At 37.0% G+C, this 25986-nt stretch overlaps 2 protein-coding genes across 3 annotated transcripts; both read left to right on the top strand.

Moving 5' to 3' along the window:
- The first annotated feature begins 1357 nt into the window (after positions 1 to 1357).
- LOC127427000 (homeobox protein Hox-B6b) lies at positions 1358 to 23495 on the top strand. 2 transcript variants are annotated; one of them, XM_051674276.1, is made up of 5 exons: positions 1358 to 1673; positions 14402 to 14488; positions 18467 to 18963; positions 19189 to 22449; positions 22539 to 23495. In XM_051674276.1, exons 4-5 carry the CDS (start codon positions 21864 to 21866, stop codon positions 22871 to 22873), a joined length of 921 nt encoding a protein of 306 aa, XP_051530236.1. In that variant the 5' UTR covers positions 1358 to 1673; positions 14402 to 14488; positions 18467 to 18963; positions 19189 to 21863; the 3' UTR covers positions 22874 to 23495. The 2 variants fall into 2 exon arrangements, with proteins under 2 accessions (XP_051530236.1, XP_051530237.1); XM_051674277.1 differs by lacking the exons at positions 14402 to 14488; positions 18467 to 18963; positions 19189 to 22449; positions 22539 to 23495 and adding exons at positions 4191 to 4843; positions 5323 to 6116.
- Positions 6752 to 9007, top strand: LOC127427001 (homeobox protein Hox-B5b). Its single transcript, XM_051674278.1, has 2 exons — positions 6752 to 7600; positions 8047 to 9007. The coding sequence occupies exons 1-2, from the start codon at positions 7018 to 7020 to the stop codon at positions 8292 to 8294; spliced, it is 831 nt and encodes a 276-aa protein (XP_051530238.1). The 5' UTR covers positions 6752 to 7017; the 3' UTR covers positions 8295 to 9007.
- Positions 23496 to 25986: the final 2491 nt, after the last annotated feature.

The raw sequence follows: 25986 nt of genomic DNA, 5'->3' as shown, positions 1-25986 counted from the left end.
AAAAAAAAAAAAAAAAAAAAAAAAGAATAAAAAAAAGAATACAAATACATTTGGAAAAGTTTATGCCAAGAATACACCCCCCTAAAGCTAAACTTTCTCCATGTAATTCCCAAGTTGTTACATTAGATTTCCTCCAATTTCCAAGGAACTGTTTCAGATAAGAGACTCCGTAATCAAAATGGCTAATTTTCAAAACACAAATGGAGACTAGATTTTCAAGTTCTCAGAAAGAATACAACAAAAATGAAATACCATTTGTATTTCGCATCATTTATTACATGAACAATGCATAATTTGGAATAAAAAAAAAGGATACATTTAGATTTTGTATTTTGTCTAAAAGTCTCTTAAACAAATCTGCAGCTATCTATAGTCCTACAATAATTCAGATGCATGCTTGTGTAAGATGTACTTCGATAGATCTCAACGAATATACAAAGTAAAATTGTAGATACAAAGTAAAAATGCAATATTGTATTACAAGTTATTTCCACTTACAGACATGCAACGAGTACAACACCTACGAAAAATGTCCAAGTAAACCACTAGCTCAAGCAGAAAGTTGTGACCAGGAACATACCTCGCATTCTGTTCTGCTTTTGGGCCCTTTTTGGACAGCAGACACTGCTGAGCTTCAAGAGCATTGCCTTCTCGATGTTAACCTACAGCCTATGCTCGGACACTTTTGGGTTATACTGTTTTATTGCCCCAATAAATGTCGGAAATAACTGTTGGTTCCTAGATACAGGAAGCAATTCTTTCCTCCACGCATGTTTAGTGCTGTAAAAAGATTACACGTTCCATTTGTCTATTCTTCTCTTAAAGTCACCTGACAAAAGAGGGGAACAGTCTCCTATTATTTTAGGGTAACAGGTCAATTCCAGTGTTAGTCCCTTGTGGTACATTTAGTTAGAAAGCTTCTTATTCTTTATACTAAGCAAGTATCTTTTGCTCATTTATCTATATAATTTGGAATATCACCACACGCTATTTCATTAGGGCCTATGTTTATTTGAAATATCGTGATACCTTGGTGCAATAGAATATGGTGTGTCTCTTAAATTACGAATAACGTTACGAATTATTGAGAGAAAAAAAGAATGCAATACATTTATCCATGGTTCTTAATGAAGTGAGGTCGTGCATTTTCTCTTTTAACGAATAAAGATGGCGGCGACCGACTTGCTGCTGGAGCAAAGCAATAAACTCACAGCTGTTTATGAAAATTTACAACTTTGTGATGGAACTTTATGTGTGGTTCGGCCAGTGGATTGGCTCACAGGGGTCACGTGAACAGCTCTCTGTGAACATGAACTTTTTATGATTTCCCAAGTGGCTATAATGCAGCATTCTTTTGGTCAGGGCGCAGTCAGTAGCAGCTCTGTCCTTTTGGTTGAAGTAGAGGAATTGGACATTTCTTTTGATCTGGCGAATTGTGTGCGTTAATATAGACGGAAAACACGACGTCATGCTAGTACGAACCGTCTTCAGATTTTCACATCAGCTCAAAGTGCATGGGTCAAGATTCACTGAGGACCTTAGTTCATTCTCCCCTAATTTGTCAAGTTGCACCTCCGTCTGCCTGTCTTGTACACGAGATCCTAGTTCATCGACGAATATGCCTGATTATTTTGGATCATTCCAGTGAAGCGATGATGAACAGGAAAGCAAAGGTAGGACTGGACATATAGTCTTTTGCACTCCACTTTTTCCAGCAATGTCATGATGGAACCCGGTGTACACAGATTAGTATCCTCTTGAGCATGCCTTTAGTACAACAACATAAACAGACACAGTTAGAATATTCAAGTTTAGAATAACTGGTATACGCCATGATGGTTTGATGCACAGTTATCGACAATGCGTTTCGCAAATATGTGTGGCTTTGTTTTAAAATGCAGTCTGATTTATTTGCTAGAAAAGGATATGCTTATAATAATTATTATTTTACAGTGTTACAAGATGGCCGCTGTATTCAAATGATTATATGAGAATTACAAAGAGTTGGAGTTTAAAAATCAGCATTGTTGAGTTTCTGAATAGTAATAGCGAAACCCCATTATCGGCAAACATATTTGGAGATTTTCTGATTATTGCTGAAAAACATTAGATGCTGCTTCAGCCATTGTTTTTTTATTTTATTGTATTTTTTTTATTGTTTTAGTTGGAAAGTGTTTCTCAGAATGTACTTAAATCGATGAGACATTTCTCAATCATGGGTACATGTTTTGAGTTCTAGCTACTAAAATCTCACTCACAGAGAATATGGGAGGAAAGGTTCAGTCTCAAAAGCTTTAAGAGCTTTCTTATTTATCTTGAGGATCTTTATTTTGGGAAAATAAAGATTGTAGTCAATGGAATAAACAATATAGTCATTTGTTTGTTGTTTTAGATAGTTTGCTAATTCTGCATCCAAATATAAATAGGCAAAATAATACGATTTTTAATTATACAATAACATGAGAAATTGTTCTAGTGTAACCATAAAAAGGCACACCTTATCTCAATTCTTGCTCTGTGATGTCATCTAGTGACGAGTTCTGGTAACTGGTGAAATTCTCAGTGTCTGTGTTTGGGAAGGTGGTGTCTCTCAGTGCATGTGACTTCTAGCATCCCTTAAAACAGGGCTCAGCGAGAATGGGTCTACAATGAGCAAGTAATAGCCAAATGCAGTTTGTGAGTCGTTAATGTCTTAAATGTAGCTTGTCTGATCTTTACGTTTTATTATTATTTTTTAGTTAGCTATTCAGTTGTATAGCGTATTTCTCTGCTCATAGAAACTGGCCTTCTTTCTTTCTTTCTTTCTTTCATATTGTATTATAAAAGAGTGAGCTCTTTTGTATCCAATCAATGGGTGAGAAAAAATCTAATCAAATTTCAAATTTCAACCTAAATCAAATTTCATATTTTTCTAATGATAACAAGAAAAGAAACGTCTGCAGTCTCAACCATGTGAGAATATCCCAGCACTTCAAGGGATTAACTCACAACAACAACAGCAACGTCATAGTGTAGGCCTATATAGCTGCAGTCTATCGATATTCAATAATACCACTAAAGATCAATTATTATTAATTTACAGAAATGAATAGTGACTCATGGATAGTCTTTTTCGGAGAGGTTTCCTTTCGCCATAGCTGAATCAAAGCCTTATACTGTGATATCCTACTGAAATATTTATATAATAAAATGCAAAGTGTTTAATTTATGATTTTGTTTTTATTAATTAATACTAGACGTCACTTTTCAATACAACCGCACAATAAAAAAAAAAAAAAAAAAAAAAAAAAAAAAACGAAGCCTACTGTACCTCATGTCATACGACACTTAAAAAAAAAAAAGATAAACAAAAAAAAAAAAAGACAATTTAAAATGGAAATGATGTCGTAGGCCTATGTTTTAATTGTGGATTTAAGGTTAATGGGTTTGATTTATCTTAAACCTATTTACCATTAAATGTCACCTATTTATAGCTTTTAATGCATTTATTTATTTATTGCTGAACAAAGCTTTAATGTTGTATTGTCCAAATTATGTACAATATTTACACAATTACGGTGTTTAAATATTCTGTGCTTGCTGCGCATCTGGAGGAAAATAAAAGACACAATATTTTGATATATTTTTGTAATTGGAATCATAAATATATAAATAAATAAATACATACATAAATAAAGGGCTTATATGCATTAAAAAAGGGGGTTATATGATTACATGATTTATACGATTCACTGTTATTTGTAATTCCAGTGTGCCCAAGGGATACAGTATTCTTTAAACAAGGACAATTACTTTTCGGCAGTTAGCCAACAGTCGGCTTATGTCTGCTGAATATGATCGTTTTATATTAAGAGAACACGTTTTATGTGTGAACAGGGATGTTGTAAGAGCTTTAACAGATCAACATGTTAAAAGTGCTTTTGTGTAATTCTCTTGTGCACACCTAAATTTGATGCTTGCATTTAAATTGCCAAAAAGTTTGAGCAATGCACATTTGAATTACCAGAAAGTCGCAATTATAGTAACATGTAGCTACAATTTTACACATTTCGCTGGACAATATGTAAGTTCTGAAAAAGTGAACTATTAAACGCACACTTCTTAAAGCACAATTATATAGATCGCATCTAGATTGTTTTTGCGCTAAACAGGTAAAAACACTCGCGTCCTAGTGATTTTATGTGCCCTAGGGATTCCATTCTGCGCAACAAGAGGGCCCCCACCTTAAACGTTATCCTGTCGCCAGAGGTGCTCATGATTGGTCAGGCACTGATCAGCTGGTCCCTTTCCCCGCGGTCTCAGATTGGCACCTCGCCACCCCCCTTCGGCTAAAACCAAATCTCAGATAAAGTAATGGCAAAAACCACTTGGACTATAAAACACAACAAATCATAACACCCGGACAATAACACTGGCCACCCCATGAGTTCCTATTTCGTCAACTCAACTTTTCCCGTCTCTCTACCCGGGGGACAGGAGTCTTTCTTGGGTCAGATACCGCTATATTCCACTGGATATACAGACCCTTTAAGACACTATCCAAGCGCTACGTTCGGAGCGACCAATGTCCAGGACAAGGTTTATACCTCCTCGTACTACCAGCAAGCTGGAGGCGTTTTTGGGAGAAGCGGATCAACCAGTGCTTGTGACTATACAGCATCCAATATTTACCGAACCGCTGACCGTTCCTGCGCTCTCGGAGGTCTGGAAGACTCGCTGGTTCTAACCCAGGACCAATGCAAGACGGACTGCACTGAACAGGGCACAGAGAGATATTTTAACAGTGAAGACAAACCGTGCACCACAGTTTACCCATGGATGCAGAGGATGAACTCGTGTAACGGTAAGATACTCGTTTGAGAATTTGACGTTTTGCATGTCTTAGAAATAGAGGCGCAATTCACATTACTTTGCAGTTCTTTCCAGTAGACAAGAGTCTGTAGTCTTTATGAAAAGTTATACCCAAATGAAATACACGGATGCAATACATCCTGAATACTGCGCTTTTCAGCAACACAATGATTAGACCTAATCATTTTCATCCAAAATCCTTCACATTTCCAAATATTGGAGCAAGACGTTATAACACATGAATGCCTTTCAGCAGGCTATAATTTCATAAAATTAGGCTACTCATACAGATCAAGCAACTCACATGCACATCTGATGTCACTGAAGTAATAATCAGCATGATAATGATAACGGTGACACATGAAACAGTGTTTTTATCCTCTGTTTTGACCTATCAGTGTTGTTTTTGCTGGATGTTGACGTAGCATGTCTTTTTCCACTTTTTTTTTTTTTTTTTTTTTTTTTTTACAGGAATGCCTGGCAGCACTGGCCGCAGGGGTCGTCAAACCTACACTCGGTTTCAGACTCTTGAACTGGAAAAGGAGTTCCATTTTAACAGATATTTGACCAGAAGGCGAAGAATTGAGATATCGCACGCACTGTGTTTGACGGAGCGACAGATCAAGATTTGGTTCCAAAACCGTAGAATGAAATGGAAAAAGGAGAATAAAGTTATGAACTCTAAGGTCAGCGAGGAGGAGGATGGTGGAAAGGCGGGATAGCCTAAATGATAAAAAGCATTCTCCTAAAAGCACTGTACATAACATGTAGCCTGTAGTTTTAATTAATATTTTCTTGTGGTCTGCCCAACATGGAAAAAACCTACCTACTGTATTTTATGTTGACATAAAAAGCTTCAAGAGAGTTCTTTTTATAAGTCACGGTTTTGTGGTGGTATGAAACCAGGCGTCTTCAGTAATGACGGTAAAAGAGATGCCATCTTACCACTACTGTATATTTTAAGGCATTTGGCCTTTCCATAATAAACTAATATGACAAATGTTGTCTCGCTGTTTAAACATTGTAATGTCTATTATTTTAAGGAACACGAGTTTATGTTTAACATGTTTAAGATTAAATGCTTCACACTGAATATGTATTTCGGTCCATGTTTTGTGCTAGAAAAAGAAGAAAATGGGACATTTTGATGCTTAATTTATTGGGTCGTCACATTTGTGTACTTGAACTTGTGAATGCACTTCGGATAATACGTTAGCTCACTTCATGAAAATGTCATTTTCATTTCACAATAAAATGATTGTTTAACAAGGATTGTGTTTACATTTATTTTATTTTTATGGACGTCTACTCTGGTTTTATAAGTGATGTGCGGCATTAGCCAGACAGGCAATAGTCAGTTATCAGCTTATTTTATGCGTTTGTGTAGAGCACTCTACAGGACATAAGAAAATGATTTGATAAACATCTGCTTCATTTTTATTTTTTATTTTAATTAGAATTAAAATAATAACCTTTTCACTGCACTGTAAAGCTGTGCTTGTCAAACGAAGCAGTCTGATACACAATCCAGCCAGTCGTATCTATTTTTGGTTGATTTAGGGCTTAACTTGACGATCAAATAGAAGGTTGACTAACTTATTTTAAGGAGCCACAATGCTTAATACGACCATACTTATTGAATGGAAACACTGAAGCACTAAGGATTGCTTTGAGAGTTTAGCATAAAACAAATGCCTTTATAAACCACCTGAAATATTCACAATCTGCCTTAATTTTGATCCATTTATTTGTAAATACGACAGCTTATTCTATGCACTGAAAACAATGTTAGAAGCTGATGCTGTAAGAAGGCTCCCCGAAATGTGCAGGTGTTTGAGCATTTTACAGTTTCCCCCAGTAGGTGACGCCCTCTGCTAACGTGGGACGAGGCGCGCGATGGGGAGGCACCACTGAGTTAAACCTAACGATCATCATTTCGTCATCATTTGTAACCATAGAGCATGAATTACCTCTTGAAGTCATCAGAGAGAATTTACGACTGGTCAACAAAGGCACGTGATGCCCTAACGCTCTCCCATATTTGGCCGCATACATGGCAAAAACGAAGTACAGTGTATTGCTATAATTCATTATTACATCATAAATTGTGCGGCGCTGGATTTTAACGACCAAGATCTACAAATCAAGACTTTTTAAAACATCCAAATGAGCTCTTATTTTCTAAACTCGTTCTCAGGGCGCTATCCTAATGGGTCTGACTATCAGTTACTAAATTATGGTTCTAACGGCGCTATGAACGCTTCTTACAGGGACTCCAGCAGTATGCATTCCGGCTCTTACGGTTACAACTACAATGGAATAGACCTTAGTGTAAATCGTCCCAACAATAGCCATTTCGGAGCAGTTGGAGATAATTCTCGCGCGTTCCAAAATCCGGGTCAGGATACCCGGTACAGACAGTCGAGTTGCTCGCTCTCGTCTCCAGATCTCCTGTCTTGTGGCACCAGCGAGACTCTGGAATTGAAAGGTTCCTCTCCACCCTCTGATCAGAGCACACCAGCGGGCAACAACAGACTCGCCAACAGCAACAATCTCACCAGCAGCAATAGCACACATTTTGCAGACACAGACGACACCAATGTCTCCTCCGAGACCGAGGAAGGAGCACAGACAAACACCACAACACGCACGCAGAAGCAAGAATCTGTCGCGTCCTCGACTACAACACCTAACGACGGTCAAACGCCACAGATATTTCCATGGATGAGGAAACTGCACATCAGCCATGGTACATCTCTCTTATTTTGATATAGACATCATGAAGTGACATTAGTAAACTCTTATTTTCATAATAGCCTAGTCGAAATTACATAATCACCATGAATAGCCTATAATTGTCATATTTCTGAATTAGAGAAAATGCATGGAATGATCTTCAGATTCTTATTTTTTTAATTAAAAATAGTAATGATTAGAGAGAACGCTAACTTAGCCTTGGTATAGTTTAAATATAGAGAATAAACATTATCTTGGAAGGTGACTGTAGAATTATTGCGCATCAGAGAAGCCATAACATGGAACAGTTTTTGGGCTAGTAAATAAACATCGCCTTGAATATGCATAGAATCAGTCAACAGTCCAACATGACCCAAAATGTAACAGACATCTAAGCCTCATTCCGTCTGATAGCTTTGTAATGTTTGCTTATTGTCTCTGTGCCCTTGCTTATGCCAGATATGACTGGACCTGATGGAAAACGGGCTCGAACAGCCTACACACGCTACCAGACGCTCGAGCTGGAAAAAGAGTTCCATTTCAATAGATATCTCACGCGCAGGAGGAGAATAGAGATAGCTCACGCGCTCTGCCTCTCAGAGAGGCAAATCAAAATCTGGTTTCAAAATCGCAGGATGAAATGGAAGAAGGACAATAAACTGAAAAGTATGAGTCTCGCTACAGCTGGGAGCGCATTTCAAAATTGATCAATTTACGTCCATCGCTGGAAAAATTCGACTACTGTTACAGCGCTGCACCTTTCAGCTTGTTGATTTCACCTGACAACGTGTAATTTTGCCGTGCAACTCCAATTATCAGCTGTTGAATATTGTTATCATCACTTATGCTAAACTAATTACAATTGCCATAAAATGAGTGTGAATGTCAAGTGTGTGAAGTTTATACATTCGTGGAAGAAAGCATGTTCCATGTGAGCTATTCGTGCAACGTATCCTAGACCTGTTACTAGAATTATGTACAGTACAACTCGCACTACCTAACTATCGTAAGTGATAGTAAGAGAAAAAGAAATCTTTTGTTGTATCCTTGAGCTTGTATTGAAACGTCATGTATTATTCAAGCAACATGCTATATTCTTGTTATGTGCCGGGCTTATTCATTTCTCGTAGATGATATATGCATCGCGAGAGAGAGAGAGAGAGAGAGAGAGAGAGAGAGAAACTCTTTTCGCACTTACATTTGTGTAGCCTACTTATGTTGCAGCACAAGATCATGTTGGGCTCATAAGATGCCCCATGGAGAATGTCTTTATACAGTAGTGACCAATATGTTATTTGTAGTACACAACGTGAGTTATGAACGTTCTGTGTTAAAAGTTGGAGATAAAATGTTTTGTCATTAACATGTTGATGCAATCTCTGCCATTTTTGTATTTGTGTCTAAACTGAAAATGAGTTGAACCAAAAAGAAAAATAAAGTTTTCTCTGTATATGATAGTCTCTGCATCTCTGTAGGTCTGTTTGGATAGTGGACTGGACCATACTATGGCTATACTACTAATGCTCATGTTTACTCAGTTTATTGCCTGATATTTTACACTGTAAATCATTAAGTGAAATGACCAGTCTACATCTTAAATGAAGCTACAGATGCAAACGTGTTCTATTATGAACAATCTTGACTTATAAACTAAGAACTAATCCTCTAAGCATTGCTGTTCGACGACATTTTGGATTTCAGTGCAGCAAATTACATATGTGACAATCTTATAACTCCACAATAACTGTGTGAAACAATAACTTAACCACTTAACTTACCTTGCAATGCTCAAACCGGATGAACATGTTATTTTACTATCTGCATTATTTGTATGAAACAACAAACATAAATTCTACCCCGAGTATTTCTTCTGAAGTCCCGTCCATAACACCAACATGTAGCTCTTGGTAGCTCTAAAAAAAAGTCACGTGAGGTCCATAAAGTTAGTTTTATGGTTTTAAGGGGGTTGACAATGTGCTACATAATTCACATTCTTGAATGCAACTGACTGTTTAACTGCTTCAGCGGGATTCTAAAGGTTGTGGGCAGCATGCGGAGGCTTCTCAGTAAACTGGCAGTCGTAATATCCCATGCTGACTTGACTGTCAGCAATCATTTTTTATATATTTTTTTATTTATTTTTTGCTGGATGTGAAACGATAAGCAGACTGTCTTCTCTGGCGTTCTCAAGTAAGTGTTCTTAATTTTGTCTTTAGATGGTCATTTCATTTAATTGTTTTCAAAAGGATCGGGCTGTTTAGCTAATTGTTATTGCTGAAAGGTTTAATGCAAAGACCGTTAGGTTTACATTATTGATAAAAAAAATAAAATTACCCATGAAATTAGATTTACGTTATTGATTAAAACATTGGGTCATAAAATTCAAATAATGATGCTAACTGATTTTGTACCCTGTAAGTGACTGAAGCGTCTGGATTGTGTAATGGCAAAGCTTTTCATTTTGGAAAATATTTGCTTTCATGAATACTTGCTGAAATAAATCTGAAACCTCTTCCACTTTTATGAATTTTTTTTTTTTTTTTTAAATCTACTTGGCAACAAATGTCCAAAAATATTTGGAATTGTGAAATCGCCACTGGTTATCCCTTAACACAGCTAGAGAGGGGTTGCATGGAGAATTTATCAATAAAGCAAACTGAAACATTACAGGGAAAATTATGTCCATTATGCTGTATCTGAACTTTGAAAAATAGGTGCAACAATTCGGAGACGCCAAAAGAATAGAGAATGTTGTGTCTTGTTTTTGTTTTGGTTAGGAAAAAAACAAGAGATACAAGTAGTGGTCTGAGAACAGGATGTTGCTAACTGTACCATTTGCTCGTGATTGAAACGGTTCCTCGATTCATAACTATTAAAGTCCCATTGTACCCCTATAATGTGTTTTGCATATTGATAGGGGTAATCTGGGCGCTGTTCTCATTAATTATTCATTGGGAAGGGATCACTCCGAGGTCAGGAGACGAGAGAGCAAAAAAAAAAAAAAAAAAAAAAAAGAAAAGAAAAGCAAACGTGCCGTGAACGGTCAGTTTTGGTGTGATTCAGACTAATGCAACGCTGCTTCATCACCAGCAGGGCCCGCCTCACACCGGGCTCCTGATCTCCGGCTCTTACTCCTTGTGCACACTCTGGAATTTTGATGCTTCAGGTTTGTCATGAAGGCAAAATTAAGTTTAGGTGGAAAAAAAAATCAAACAGACCTAATGCGTGAAAAATGGGAAGCGTTTTCCATTGGGCAGTTCAAATTGTATTTGTTTGTTTTGGTGTTATTCTCACACAGAACAATTGGCAGAATGCTCAAAACTATATGACGAATGGGTAGGCTATAATCATAAAGATATGGGGCCTACAACGAGAAGAATTATATATATATATATATATATATATATATATATATATATATATATATATATATATATATATATATTGCAATTTTATATTTTCAAATATCAATGCTATTATTCAAATATTGAGAAGAAATAAAACATTAGTCTATACTGTGACAGAGCATGGCATGGTAAGGATCAGAGTTCATGTTGAGGTCACTCATCTGTAATTGTTGGCATCATTCTCAGCTGTGGGGCAATGACAGAATTGGCCTACTTTAAAAAAGAAGAGATTTGAAAGCAGCTATTATGGTTATTCTGACAAAGGCACATAAGCTACAGCCATTTAGGAACGTTTTTGATGATGATGATGATGATGATAATAATAATAATAATAATAATAAATTACCATATTGCTAATTTTAATTAGGCCTATTTGATGCCTATATTTATGTGTAGCTTCTATATTCATCAAGTGCTATTGTTTGTCGTAAAAATAATAATAATAAAAAAAATAATAATAAAAAAACTGGCAGCTGTGGTTGCCAGAATAATTATGTAAAGAATACAGTAAAAATGTAAACAGCTTAACAGAACAACCTGTAAAATTTAATTTAAAATGTAATTTACATGACCACGATGGCACTGTAAAAAAATTAAAAATTCTGTTAAATTTACAGTAAAAAAAGTCATAAACTTGATATGAGCCTTCTGAAACTGTAAAAATGTGCTATAAAAATGTATACGGTATTTGTTAATCACCGTAGTAAATACAGAAGGGCACATGATGACATGAAGTTCACTAATAGTGGCTCTGGAGCAATGACCAGTTGCATTCACACTCACACTCACACAAACACTAAACACCATCAGGATAACCACCAATGCAGTAAACATTAATTAAACTACATCACATATAAAACAGAAAACCCCAATGTATGTAACTTATATTGGAAATAACAAGAAACATAACTATTCCCATAAAATATAATGAAATGTAATGAGTCACGCAGGGAATTCTGGGAATGCCAGATTACTGTTTTTTACTGTAATTTTAACAATAATTTACTGTAAAAAGTACATGTACTCTCTTGTTAAATAATGTACATTTTTTACCATTAATTATACAGGAAAATCATACTTTTTACATCTAAAACCTGTAGATGTTTTTGACTGTATATTTTACAGTTAATACTCGGTAATCAATTAACGTTTTATTTCTGTAGCATTTTTACAGTCTTTTACTGTTAAAATTACAGACTTTTTTTTACAGTGCAGGGTCAATTACAATAATTCTTGATGCATTTAATTAGTGGCCTTTTATATTTCTGCTTTACTTGATAGTAGTGTGATAACACATTCAGGAACGAACTCGAAGTGTGCAGCAGCAGGACGTCTATTGAAGTAGATCAATGATATTTCGCTTAAGGTTATCTTGCATTTTTCATCTCTAGTCGATCGTTATGCGCCCAAAAGGTTCTGTGATGTCTCAAACGAAGCTGTTGGAACACTTGTCCAGCACAAACACAGACGAAATGAAAATCTGACAGACAAAACAAGCTTAATACATAAAATTGTACGAATGGATTGCAAAGAAAATGCAGAGACTACGAGAAAGAAGATTGGGGACCACAAAGGTACATTTACATTTACCCATTTCTTTACATGGTCTGAGGATTTCAGACTGTAAACAATGGATTAGATTTGTGATAATGTATTTTCTTTTGTGTTTGTGATAGTTGTTACATTAATCTAACTGATTCAGTTTATAGAGAAATGTGTGTCCATTCCTGAATTGAGATCTTACATTATGTAGTCTAATGTTGCAGAGGTAATGAAAGTAAATAGCAAATGACAACTAATAACGAGATGCACACTTGACTGATTTTGGTTTCATTGACTGGATGGAAATGTGAAAGTTCACTGGTGTGATGATGAAAGAATCAACTGCTGCTTTCGATTAACAGTTTTTAGCCTCGCAGAAAAGTTTAACATCTAGCGGTGATGTCTGTCATCTATATATACCCTGTAGATCCGAATTTGTGTGAATAGATAGTCGCAAATTCGTGTCTTGGGGGATATGTTGTTGACATAAACACAACGTCATATTGGAATTGTGGTGACACCTTTTCTGTCCCTCGCTGGCATTATGTCAGTTTATCTACCTTTTTGTATTTTATTAATGGAAACCTAGTGCTTCTTTAGACTTCCTTTAGATCTTGAAACTTAGACAATACATGATGATACCTTTCATTACATGGTGACAATTGCTGGCCAAACACAATGTGACAAAAGGTCAAGCAGCGACTGACTCCCATTTTTTATTTTTCCTGCATGATCACCTGACCACCACTCAATGTGAAAGCCCACAAAGGCTTTGGCAACCACTTGTTTTATCACTTTTATTTGCAAAGCTAAAAAAAAAACTAAATAAACAAAAAATCAGCTAAATATCAATTTTTCATGTCCTCTGGGCAAGAACGCGCTGTGGCTCAGTGACATGGAGCATGTCAACCCGATTTCAACACACTCTCACGGCGAAATCGTAAGGATTCAAACGACTTTTCTAAATTTGGCTAATTCGTATGATTTCGTGCGACCGCACTCCTATGAATTACTAGGACTTTCACTTCAGCAAATTACATCTGGACATCCTTTCATCTAATACATGACAATTACTTGCTTCTGTCACACACAACAGCTTCCTATCATGTTTACACACTCTACTGATTGGTTAAGTTTAGATAAGGGGTTTGGGCAAGGGCGTAATATCAATAAGTATGTCCTGCACGTTTACATGGACAATCTTACGCCGGTTATGCTTAAGAAGCCGACAAGGTGTAAGGTCATGTAAACGGCTAAAACGGTACCTTTATTCAACGATCAACACAGGTAGATTTTTTCCAAGCGTTCTTACCGGCTACCCAATGTGCGAAAGTGTGAAGAGTGTTTACACTGATGTCTAAAGCAGAGAATGACCAGATGATTTCAAATCTCGTGCAAAAGCGTTTTTTAATATTTTAAATAAGCATTTTAAGGATGACCAGCTTATTGGTGTGCATGTAAAAGCACTCAAATACATAAAAATATTTACGCAATTTAAGCATTTTTCATGACAAATTATATCAAACTGAATTGTGTAATCTTTAACAAAATTGTAATTTAAACATCAAATGTGTTTTTATTTAATTTTCTTAAAGATTACTTAACTTAAATAGAAATTTGTTATGAAATTTGAATACGTGAATCTTGAAAATATAATCATGTAATTTATGATTAGCCTATACATTAAGTAAAATCATAATAGGCTATGATAATACAATAATCGACAATATAAGAAAACTTGAGAATGTGATGGTTATTGCATTTCAGAAAAAAAAAAAACTAATGACTTGTCACAAACTGTTTTGTAGTTTAAATCAACAATGTTTTACTATTCTGATAAAAGTGGCCTTCTCCTTCATTTTCAGCAACAAGTGTATCCCAATGAGGCTGTAATCATCAGTCCTTTGGACAGACTGCACACAATCGAGAAGAGGGAACATGACAAGAGAAAGGTATTATTATTATTATTATTATTATTATTATTATTTTCCAGATATTCAGGATGTGGAAATACTGTCAAATGTCAACTGAGTGAAGAGCTTTGTGACAATTTACTAAATTTATATTTGCTTTTAACTGACATGTATGAGTAATTTTATTGTTTTTAAGTGGGCCAATGCATACTATTTTATTGTTAGGTCTACAATTTTTTGCTAGATTTGTACATGTATGCGTGATTTAATTCATTTAATTTTTAACGCATGTGCGTATTTGTGTTATTCTGCCGTTAATACAAAAATAGCGAATTCAATGAGAATGGTAAAGAGGCAAAAGGTTACGCATCCCTTATTTGCTGTCACGTGATTAATTAAATAATTGATGAAGAGGCTGCAGAGCAGAATTCGTCAAGACTGTAGGCTATACGTTTGGGAAAAAATTCTATGGAGCTTTTCCTTAGCAAGAAGCTACTTTATCCACATTGTTGTGAACAAGAAGTAGAAGGTTGCACAGCATATACAGTAAAACATCACACATTGTGAGTACATCTATATTAAAGCATTTAGATATCTGTTAAACTGAAACGGACTAATCATCTGACTGTTAGAGGCCAATGTTGAGAAGTAGGCCTATCCGCACATTGTTTCCGCTGCTGATTCTCACGATCTAATTCATCAGCTCATTTCAGTGATATTGTGTGAATACACTGAACTTTTAAGCTGTCATGACAAATAAACTAGACTACAACAAAAAATAGCACAAGTCACAGGCGTGTGCTGTTACGGAAAAATCATTTTTCTATAATGAATCTATATCTGTAATCTGTAATCTATAGAGTTATTATGGATTCTTGTAATATAATGTCTAGATTTTTTGCAGGCTTATGCTCTCACTTGTTTTATAAAGCTGCCAGCAGCCCACTGTTAAAAACTACACCAATGTAAATATTTTGCCTATAGTTAGTAGGCTACATCTCGATGATTCATTTCGTCGTCAAATTATCAGTGAAGGCTACACATCAGGGTGAAGGGGTCAATAAGAAGGTTAAGGGATATCTGTAAAGGCCTAGACCGGTTCATCTGTGTGTGGTGACTGTAGTCCTGCCTACCCAGTCCGCAAGCCTGTCCATGACGAATCCACTCCTCTATGAGCACGTGGGCAAAGTAATGGAACACTAGAGATCAACTTGAAAGATCAAAGGCCCCCGGACCTTTAGGGAATTGATCGCTGGACCATCCCAAGACAGCGGCACTATCATGCACGAATAATTCGAAACACATGTCCCAGCATTTACAAGCGTTCACTACCACTTTATGATAAAGATGGCATGGAGCACCAAAAATCTTGCTCTGAAGCGCACCAGATTTCTTTATGTTTCAGGCAATGAAGGTATATTCCGGGTTCAAAACAAGTTAAATCAATCGACATTTGTGGCATGATGTTTGCATGATGTAATTTCGACTTTCCCATATTTTCTTAAAAAAAAAGCAAACAGTGAGAAAAAAGCGGTTACAGTGAGGCACTTACAAGGAAATGAATGTGGCCAATCTAAACAATAGAATACTCACTGTTTCAAAAATATAACAAGACGTAAACAATACACGTGTTAACATGATGTAACTGTGATAAAATAGCTTACTAATCTTTTCTGTGTAGTTCTAGCAAATTGTACAACTTCGCTGCCATGACGACGTGACGCATAAACCCTGTAATTCCGCAAAAACAACAATTTAAACAGCTTTACAGCTCAAATAATACACAAGTTTAAAAAGAAGTAATGCAAGTGTTTTTATAAAATTATAAGCTTCACATTTCTGCCTTTATGCCCTCCAAAACTTGGCCCCATTCACTTCAATTGTAAGTGCCTCACACGATTTTTGCTTTCTTTAAAGAAAAGGAGGGACGAGTCGAAATTATTTGTTGTGGTAATGAACAATATGCGACAAATGCTGTCGAATGAGTTCAACTTGTATTGAACTCGGAATATTCCTTTATGTTATTGAAATTTGGTATAATAAAGGTAGCAATATCCATCCAATTTTTTAAAATCCGTATGGCTACTCGAGACCCTTTTGCAGAAATAAATAAATAAAAATAAATGTCGTTTCAGCTGTCATCATTATTTTAATATGTAGAGATGTACTAATGCATCTGAATCAAAACTGTATTACAATTAAGATGTGCTATGTAGTGCACGTGACATAAAGTCCCAAATATTTGAATTAGGCTAAAATTGACTCATAATTAACTGAAGTTGGCTCCTTAAAAAAGTTTGCTCATGTCCCTGACCAATATGACATATAGGCTAATATCAGCTTATTTTGTACCAGGTCAAGCTCGCGTATTTAACTGAAAATTATTTTCTTCAAGTTAACCGTGGTAAACACTCTTTGATCGTTTGGCATGGACCACGTCAATACTGCTTTACAGCAACATCCTGATCTTGCTTAATTTTTGTTTGTTTCGCAGTTCAATTTATATCGATTGCTAACTCTGAGAGACATCCCTCTTTGACTCCAACACTCAAGACATCTGCAATTCTCTCAGAAAAGGCAGTTTTCTTTTCCATCTGATATTCTGATAGAAGAGCAGGCCTATTTATTTTAGGCAATTATTTTTGTTCTTTTATCACGTACTAATTACCAAAATATGGCTTGATTAGTCTTATAACGAAATTATTGGTCTTATTATGTTATAATTGCACCAGTCTGTCGCTGAGTTTATCCATACATTTGACACACGGGATCCTTTGGCTTTTATCACATGGGGTAAGCGTTTATTGTATTTTATATAGTCAATTCATGGTGAGCAAACTCATCTGTGACAACTATTCATCGACACTTACAGCAGAGCTGCGGAGTGGTGCTGAAAACATACAGCGATCTATGTAGTTTATGTTATGCTAAAGAGGATATACGTTTTCAGCCATGATTCTTTGTTAGAATAAGGTATTGGTGATTTGGGTGAATTACATGTACCCTGTGCAATTACATAAAATATATTAATTACCAAATGCCCCTCTCATTTGTGACTTGTTTTGACGTATTTAAAGTGTAGGCTAACTACAACTCTCCACAAAGTCAAGCTTTGTGAATGGAGGATCTGTCTGAGTGATTAATCACCTATAGTACTTTGACTAAAGTTCAAGAGGAGTTCATAGAGCTTTGTGCTTTCTTCTGTACCATTGCACACCCCCTTTTCCATTGTCAGTTCGATAAAACAGCAGCAACATATTTTGAATACTTATTTAGAACCCGTCACATTGTTAACATCATTTTAAACACACTGATAATTAGTTACTGGCCTACAGGTCGTTCGAAATAATTAATTCATGGTTAAAGTTCTTCTATACAGTTCATACAATTAAATGTTCGGGGACAAATGTCTGTTCTCAAATGTGAAAACGTTATAGACCTATTTGTTTTGCCTTTCGGTACAAAATAGGCAACTACATAAGAAGGTTAACATGTTTTATTTGCAAGAGAATATTTAGTCGAAGGCAACACTTAAACCTTTACAGTTGCCCTGAGAGTTTAATATCTTAAGTGGGATATCCGCGTTACATCGTTTCTCTATGGTGGGGTATATGTCGATGTTTGTGCAATTATTCGTGTACAGTTAGAGTCTGTTGTCAACATAAAAGGCACAATGTCTCATATCCTGTTTTACATTGTGCACATGGACATGTAAAAAACACGGTCTACAATCGAATGAATTTCATTCATTTTCTTCTGATTTAATTCGCTTGCATTGGATGGCGTTGCACATGTTTTAATCAAATGCATCTTATCAAATGCAGCTTATTAATTATCATAAAGAAAAAAACAAAAAACATTGTTAGGCTGTAGGCTATATTTTGTCAGAGGTATAGTGGTTGAGATATTTTGATTTCTGGCAGTGAGTAGGTCCACAGTATTCATATATCCCCCCCCTTCATTAGCGAAGTTTGATTTATGTCCCCTGACTCACACCGTGTTGCTCTGACCCTTTAGGTCATCTTCCAGCGGGCCTCCGGAACCATACTGCCACATGACACGAGAGGCCAGAGTTTTGCTAAAAACCTCAGGAAGGACCCATTTAACTGATGAAATCTGTCCAGAAAATGCAGATAACGAACAACAACGGTTGTCCCACGCCGGAATTACTCGCAACAAAGTCGTAATGCATTCGAACGTGTAAAACAGTAAAAACTTCATCATCCCAGGCGCATTGGGACAGCGACCGCCAAGGACTAACTTACACTGTGCTGCCCCATAGAAGTGGGATACATAACGAGGTACAGAGGACGTAAAAAAACAAAGAGGATTGTGCAGAGGATAGATTTGCTTATTTGGCTAAACTCTATTAAAGTTTTAGATCCTCAATCAAGCTGGAGTTGTAACTCGAAGAATCAACTCTTAAGTCTGTTTTACCAATCGCATCTTTCCTTGGATGGCAGAATTCAAGCAAAACCCCACAAAGAAGATTCCCAGCGCTTTGTCTGTTGATGGTAAGTAGTAAGTAAATATGCAGCAGTAATAGGGCAAACCAAAGCAAATTATTTACCAGTAACAATAAAAATAAAATTAAAAAAAAGTTATCATTTTTACATGTAGCCTCCTTCACAAACAACAGTAACAGTGTTGGCAGTTGTAAATTCAGAGATTGCTGATTACATTTGCATTAAATGTGTTTAAACTGAAAGTAACTGCGTTAAAATTCATATCTTTAACAGAGTGCAGAAGCCACAAGAAGATCCCGCTGGGATTCATGCCTCCAAAAGATCACGTACTGCTTGCCCACTGCCCAGTAGAGCTTGAGGAGTTCCACTTCAACCGTTTGAGCAGACGGGGACGTGTGGCAATTATCAGTTTGCTCAAACTTAATATGAGGCAGATAACGTTCTGGTTTCAGAACCGGAGGATGAAGCATATAAGAAGACTGCAGGTCAAAAAGGATGCCTCTTTTGCTGGACAATCTCCAACCAAAAGCCAACCATCGCCTCTGCAAATAGACAGATTCTTTCAAACTAGTGACCGAACCTTTGCAGTCCTGCAGACTTCAGAGGAACTGCTCTGACCAGGTTTATCAAACACCCTTCCTGCTCTTTTGTACCGAATCTTGCACCAGTTGAATTTCCTCGATTTGTGAAACGATATCGCTTCTCTTGAGTATCCTGAATATGAGTGGAAGATTTATGTGTGGCATCCACATGTGCAAAGTCCACCCTGACATGTTATTCCTCGAAGTATGGCTATTCAGCCTTACTAGCATTCTCTGTCTTCTGGACAACCGCGTCTGTCCAGAAACATCCAATCGGCGAGGCATTCGAGCTTTCCTGAGTTAGCAACCGCAACAACGACCTTTCAGCACTTGTCATTAAAATAAAGCTCCTTTTTTGCAAATTATTTAATGCCAGATTCATGTAATAGGCTATTTACAAAATTAACGTTAATGGCAAATAATTGTAAATTATTGGGATCATTAAATACATTTTAAATGACCATGCGCAAAAATTTAGGCTAATTAATTTGCGGTTTTAGTGCGTGAGATTTGTCTTCTTTTTTAATGGCTTCTAATTCAAGGTGTTTCTCGTGATGTTTGGGCAAATTAATTTAATCAGCAATTTAAAGGTCTTTGCTGAAAATACCTTTGTCCCAACGGAATGAATAATGCTTCCCTTATGTTACATGCATGCAGTAACCTAATAATAAAAATTGACGAAAACTTCACTTTGACGTTTTTATGTTTGAACTATAAACTGTCGATTTACACCAAAATCTAACTTCAGTGGCGGTTCTGGCTTACTTGGTGCCCTAGTCGTGATCCGACGTGGCGGCCCCCTTAACTTCCCAACCCAAAAGAAAGAAAGCCATGTTTCTGGAATGGCATGAGGGTGAGTAAATGATGAGAGAATTATATACGTGTATGTGTGTGTGTGTGTGTGTGTGTGTGTGTGTATATATATATATATATATATATATGGCAAATTATATTAACATGTACATTATATATACAGAACTTAAATTGCACAATTAAATTATAATCAATAAATAAAGAAAATGTCAGATAACTTACAGATTGCTGCTTGTGCTATTACACATAATTCCTAATTTCAAATTTAACGCTACCCTCCTAGTTTTCACTGATGCAAAATCATCAATGACTTTGTCAAATCTGCCCAGCAATCACAAGGTTGATTCTTATTTTCTCAAGACCACTGAGCTGATCCTGTGTCACTGTGTACCTATAATGTTGATTCTGGTTATCTTATGCTTGTTCAGAATGTAAGAATGCATTATAAACATCTACAATCCTAACCATTTAAAGATTTTTAGGCTGAGTAGCCTGTCAGGAACAATTCGGGGCACCTTTCCGATCACGCTCTACGGGCTTACACCGCGATCTTACGAGTTCTGTGGGAGGTGGCGTGATTTGGGGCACCTCTCTCCCATGGCGATATTGCTAGCTGGGGGTGGGGGCGGGGTGGCACGATTTGGGGCACCTTTCTCGGGATGGGAGAAAGGTGCCCCAAATCGGTGGCAAAAAAAAAAAAAATCATGATTTCTACAAGCTATCAAATTTAAAATAAAAGCCATATTTAAGGGGAAAAAATGAATTATGTGGGCCCTAATGTGTTGGAAAATATAAATTAAAAGATGTTTAGAGGTATCTTTATATGCTTGCCCTTTATAGGGTTACATTAAATAGAAAGAGAGAGAGAGAGAGAGAAACAGAGAGAGAGGGAGATATAAAGCCAAATAAATCTCGGTGGGCCACTGCTGCATATGGAGGGAGGGGGTTAGTTATTTCAGTTAAATTAGGGATTACGCTGCTCCGAGAAAAAACAAAACAAAACAAAACAAAACAAAACAAAACAAAACAAGAAACTACCTCAGAAAAAAAAAGAAAAAAAAAAAGAAAAGAAAAGAGTTGTTTTAAGGTTTAAAATCTTTATCTTAGCAGTGTGCATTGCAGCTATAAATACTGTTTTGGAGTCCTAATTCCCCCCCAGTTTACAGTAGCCTACGTTGTTGCTTACATTTATGCCTCCAGTCACCGTCACGAACACAGTGTAAATTCGTTTTTATCATTGCTCTTGTCGCTTTAATCCACATTAGGCCCACCGTGCGATTTACACATTGCGAGTTTATCAGACTGATGGGTGGATTCGATTGATGTGCTTGTCATGTAAATGTGAATCGTTTGATGGACACCTGCAACGCCCAGAGTGCTACTGCAGGTCGCACATTATTGGTGCAAAATTAGTCACATGATCTGTCACTTCACTGATATGAGCTGATAGAACTTTGTGTGGTTTGACATACTGCTTAGAGGTTGTAGGGTCACTGAGACCACACATCAGCGCATATTGACCTGGCTTAATCAATTTTGCTTGGCCAGTCAACAATGAATTCCTACTTAGATTATACGATTTATAACCGTGGTGCTAACACGTACAGTACGAAGGTTGGGTGTTTTCCAATGGAGCAAGAATACTTGTCAAGTGTTTGTGCAAATACAAATAGTAACACTCCAGAGGGACGGCCAGTCGGAGAGAGCACTTTTACACCGGCCCCGCACGAAACTCATGGCGCAATTTATGCGCAACTTCAGTCGCAGCCATACCACATCAACATGGACATGGGGAAAACTGGACACAGCCATTTTTGCAAGCAAACCCGACCTCACTCGGATTATGGACATCAACACGTTCTCACTCAAGCAGATGACCACATGCATCTTCAGTCCCCTGCTTTTTCTGTCGTTAACATGGGATCAAACATGGGAACATACAATGAATCTAACTGCAGGCCAGGATCGGTCTCTGCAAGCCATTATCAGTCCTATACCTATGGAGAACACGACGCTCAGGGTTATGGCTCATTCAACAAGTACCAAGTCACTGCTGACAGTGACAGCGACTCCAAGACGAACATTAAACAAGCGCCAACGTTTGACTGGATGAAAGTCAAGAGGAACCCCCCTAAAACAGGTAAAGGCTTATGAACTGATCTTATGACAGAGTAGGCCTCTGTAATGTAATCTCTCATGTTCATTCATCCATATTTGTCTCTCTTCCAGTGAAGGTCTCTGAATATGGGATGCACGGCCAGCAGAATATCATTCGCACCAATTTTACCACCAAGCAGCTCACCGAACTTGAGAAGGAGTTCCACTTCAACAAGTACCTCACCAGGACGCGCAGAGTGGAGGTGGCCGCCACCCTCGAACTAAACGAAACGCAGGTTAAAATTTGGTTTCAAAATCGCAGAATGAAGCAGAAGAAGCGCGAGAAGGAAGGAACATCCCAGGTCATTAAACGAGCGACTCTTTGCTCTACTGGTCAAAGCGCAGACAACTCAAACTCTTCATCCCCGGGAGCTTCGCCTACCTCAGACTCTTTCGCTGCTATTTGAGATTTGTGTGCCTATATGTGGCAAACGAGCTGTATAGGCTACTGTTATAGGATGTTTCATAATCGGGCTGTGGAGAACTATTTAACTTATTTTGATGTCGTAGACAAAGCATTAAATAAAAGCAAGCCTAATCAATTTAACTGCATCAGAGCCACATAAATCATGGTTCAAATGCTTAACATGCAAAACAGGGTGTAGGCTTATTAGTCAAAAGCAATATTTTTTTTATTTTATTTTTTTGTCCTGGTCATCATGGTGATGTCTTATTTTGCACTACAGATTCATGCCTCTGTTGAAAGAGAGTACAAAAAAGAATGTAGAAATGGTTGACACAAGTATGTATTTGGAAACCATCAGGCTTATGAAGTTCTGATAAATAAATATTTTATTTTTCCGAAATACGTTTGTGGATTCAGTCTGACGAAAACACTTTAGATTAAGGAACGTCAATTTATTGATTCTCTTTTAATCAAAAGGCCCTTCACGATGTTTGTGGGACTGTGTCCTTTGTCATAGGATGTCGAAATACAATGGAGCTAATTTAAATCAGTGTTGCTCTAGTCTGTATAGTTTGACAAGAGGAATGTTGCATTACACACCAGGTGGCTTCCTATGACCTTTTCACCTTTTTGTGCCTCCAGGCTCTCTAAACATGTAAACACTCTTTGGTACTCAGTATCACACTCACTGACTAGATTTGAGGTTTCATTCCAACTTGGCAAAACACATACTGGACGTTATGAAAGTATAGGAGTTTTAGCTGAGTAAGGAACTTTCCAACCCCAAATGTCATTATTGTCATTTGGGACTTTTCCCATCTATTTAAAAAAAAAAAAAAGAGGCCAATAAGAGGAATAATACATATAATAAAAAAATGATGTACATAAAATATAAATATAATATGAAAAAAATAAATTTTATTTTTTATTCATGAACTTTCTCTTCAAAAGTGGGCAACAAATCTATGCTCCTTTATCAGAATAAATGTTTTTCAAATGGCCTACATTTGCATAAACATGTTCCTGTAAATCAGTGTCTTTATATTTAAAATGATTTTTTGCACACCAGATTTATAATCTAGCGAAGAGATTCGCTATTACAGAAAACAAAATAACTGTTAAACACTAGATACAATCTCCATAAGCCTCACTTCTTCTTAAAAGTTTGCAAGGACTTGACAACCCTGTTTCATTCCCCTGATCATCTGATGGACTGCTCCAATATTTACTCAGGGTGTTGGGTTTGCACAGTTCTTGCCCTAGCAGCAATGCACTGTCAGCACCCTCTCCACTGACCAGGTTCACCTAAAGTTCAGGCCTAAATTAATTCACAAAAGCCAAAGGCCTGTCCAGGAGGAGATGAGAAGGGTCAATCAGAGAGTTATCTCACTTCGAAATTAATTATTCACTCATAATTTAACTACAGACAGAAAATAAAATTGCCATTGATATTTATATATCGGTTAAATTGAGAATTTTCACAAATGTCACAAAGGTAATTAGAGCAATTTTGCATAAATACAATTTTAAAATCATAATAAAATGGAGAAAGCTACAAGGTGTTTAATTTGACCAATTTATCTTTTTGTGAGGTATCTAATAATTGCAAATCACAAAATCTGTTGTTAAGCACATAATGGCCATTAATAAATCATTTTTTTTTTTTTTTTTTTACCATTTATAATGGTACATCAATATGCCATTTTGGGACAAACATATGTAAACTACCATGTAAAAGAAAATTATTCATTTAGAAAGAGGGGTCTAAATATACCATATTTGTTAGTCAGCCAGAAAGAAAAAAGCTACAAAGTAATGTTTTTATTTAAAGTTAATAAGTATAGTGTATGTTGCTTGCCCTTTAGGGTTGTGTACCTCTGGGCTCCTACTGGGTCTCCCATTTGTGGGCATCAGTGGAAGGGCCACAGTGCTGCAGAGACAGATGTTCAGCCAGCCAGTTGGAGGAGGCTGTTTTTCACCAGCTTGTCAGCATGCAGATAAGCCTCAAACTGCAGAATGAGGGGCAAGCAGATCAGTACACAGATACTAGGGATAATTAGGGGAAGACAAAAACAGCATCCTATAACAATAAGTATGAGAGAATTATGTCAGAGAGAGAAATAGATCTGTATCTAGGAGAGCAAAAGTTATTTTGTGAACAGTGGAGATAAAAAAAAAACTTATCAGGTAAGCTTGGCATATACTTCAAAAGGAAGACCCCCTGTACACAACAATATATAATGGAACAGTACTGCAACAGTACTAACACCTTATTGGCAAAAGAGATTTCTTAGCACATTTGTGAAACCTTTAATTCATTTGAAAGTTTGATTAGCAACTTCATGCATAAAAGCATGAGAATTTATGCTCTGCTATTCCTTATCTGACTTCACAAGGGGAATATATCAGCCCTGATGCCCTCTTAAACCTAAGAGCTGAAACAAGTCAAAGACCCATGCAATGGGCAAGAGAAATATTGCATTAAATATTCAATGTCTTAAAATCATATTGACAGGTACACCGCCTTTGCTGTCAGGTCACTTTTATGGTGATGTCTATGGCAGATCTGAAGCTTGCAGTGTATACTCTCCCTGCTGGGTGTGCTTGTCAGAGGGTCTTTTACAAATCAAATGCCTAGCTTGACTTCCTGAGTCTTGTTCAAGTCCCTCTGAAGCATGTCACTCTGCTGGGGTGCACAACCTCAAAGAGATAAAAAGAATACTGTATACACTATTCATTGCCTTAAAACAGGGGTCAGAGGGTCATTTTATAGGTCCTCTTGTCTTTCACAGACATACAGTCAACGGCAAAGACAGTGGCCACATACAGATAGCCTCCTCCTCTTGGTGAAAACAGGAAGAACAGGAAGCCTTTCTCTTGCACTCTCCACACAGACCCATATGACCATCCCCCCACTCAATTGTATCCATGTCCTCACGAGACACGATTAGTCCATCGCCTTATTAGCTGAATAACTGAGAGGGACAAGGTTGCTAGGTTTGCCTCCAGGACCCTGCAGCACAAGGGCTGGGCTGTTGCATGTGAGCAACCAACTGATACTGGCTTAGGCAATGTGAAAACACACATGGGCAGGATGCAAGGGTTTTTTGTAAA

Source organism: Myxocyprinus asiaticus, chromosome 36 (genome assembly GCF_019703515.2).
Source record: "Myxocyprinus asiaticus isolate MX2 ecotype Aquarium Trade chromosome 36, UBuf_Myxa_2, whole genome shotgun sequence".
In the NCBI taxonomy this organism is placed as follows: domain Eukaryota; kingdom Metazoa; phylum Chordata; class Actinopteri; order Cypriniformes; family Catostomidae; genus Myxocyprinus; species Myxocyprinus asiaticus.
The sequence above is the reverse complement of the archived record's forward strand: the minus strand, read 5'-3'. Positions and strand labels throughout refer to the sequence as shown.

Bases quoted from the DNA above. Each gene is read 5' to 3' on its own strand.
- LOC127427001 (XM_051674278.1), top strand. From the start codon at position 7,018: ATGAGCTCTTATTTTCTAAACTCGTTCTCAGGGCGCTATCCTAATGGG. The intron at 7,601-8,046 runs GTACATCTCTCT...TGCTTATGCCAG, and splicing joins GAAACTGCACATCAGCCATG to ATATGACTGGACCTGATGGA.
- LOC127427000 (XM_051674276.1), top strand. From the start codon at position 21,864: ATGAATTCCTACTTAGATTATACGATTTATAACCGTGGTGCTAACACG. The intron at 22,450-22,538 runs GTAAAGGCTTAT...TCTCTCTTCCAG, and splicing joins GAGGAACCCCCCTAAAACAG to TGAAGGTCTCTGAATATGGG.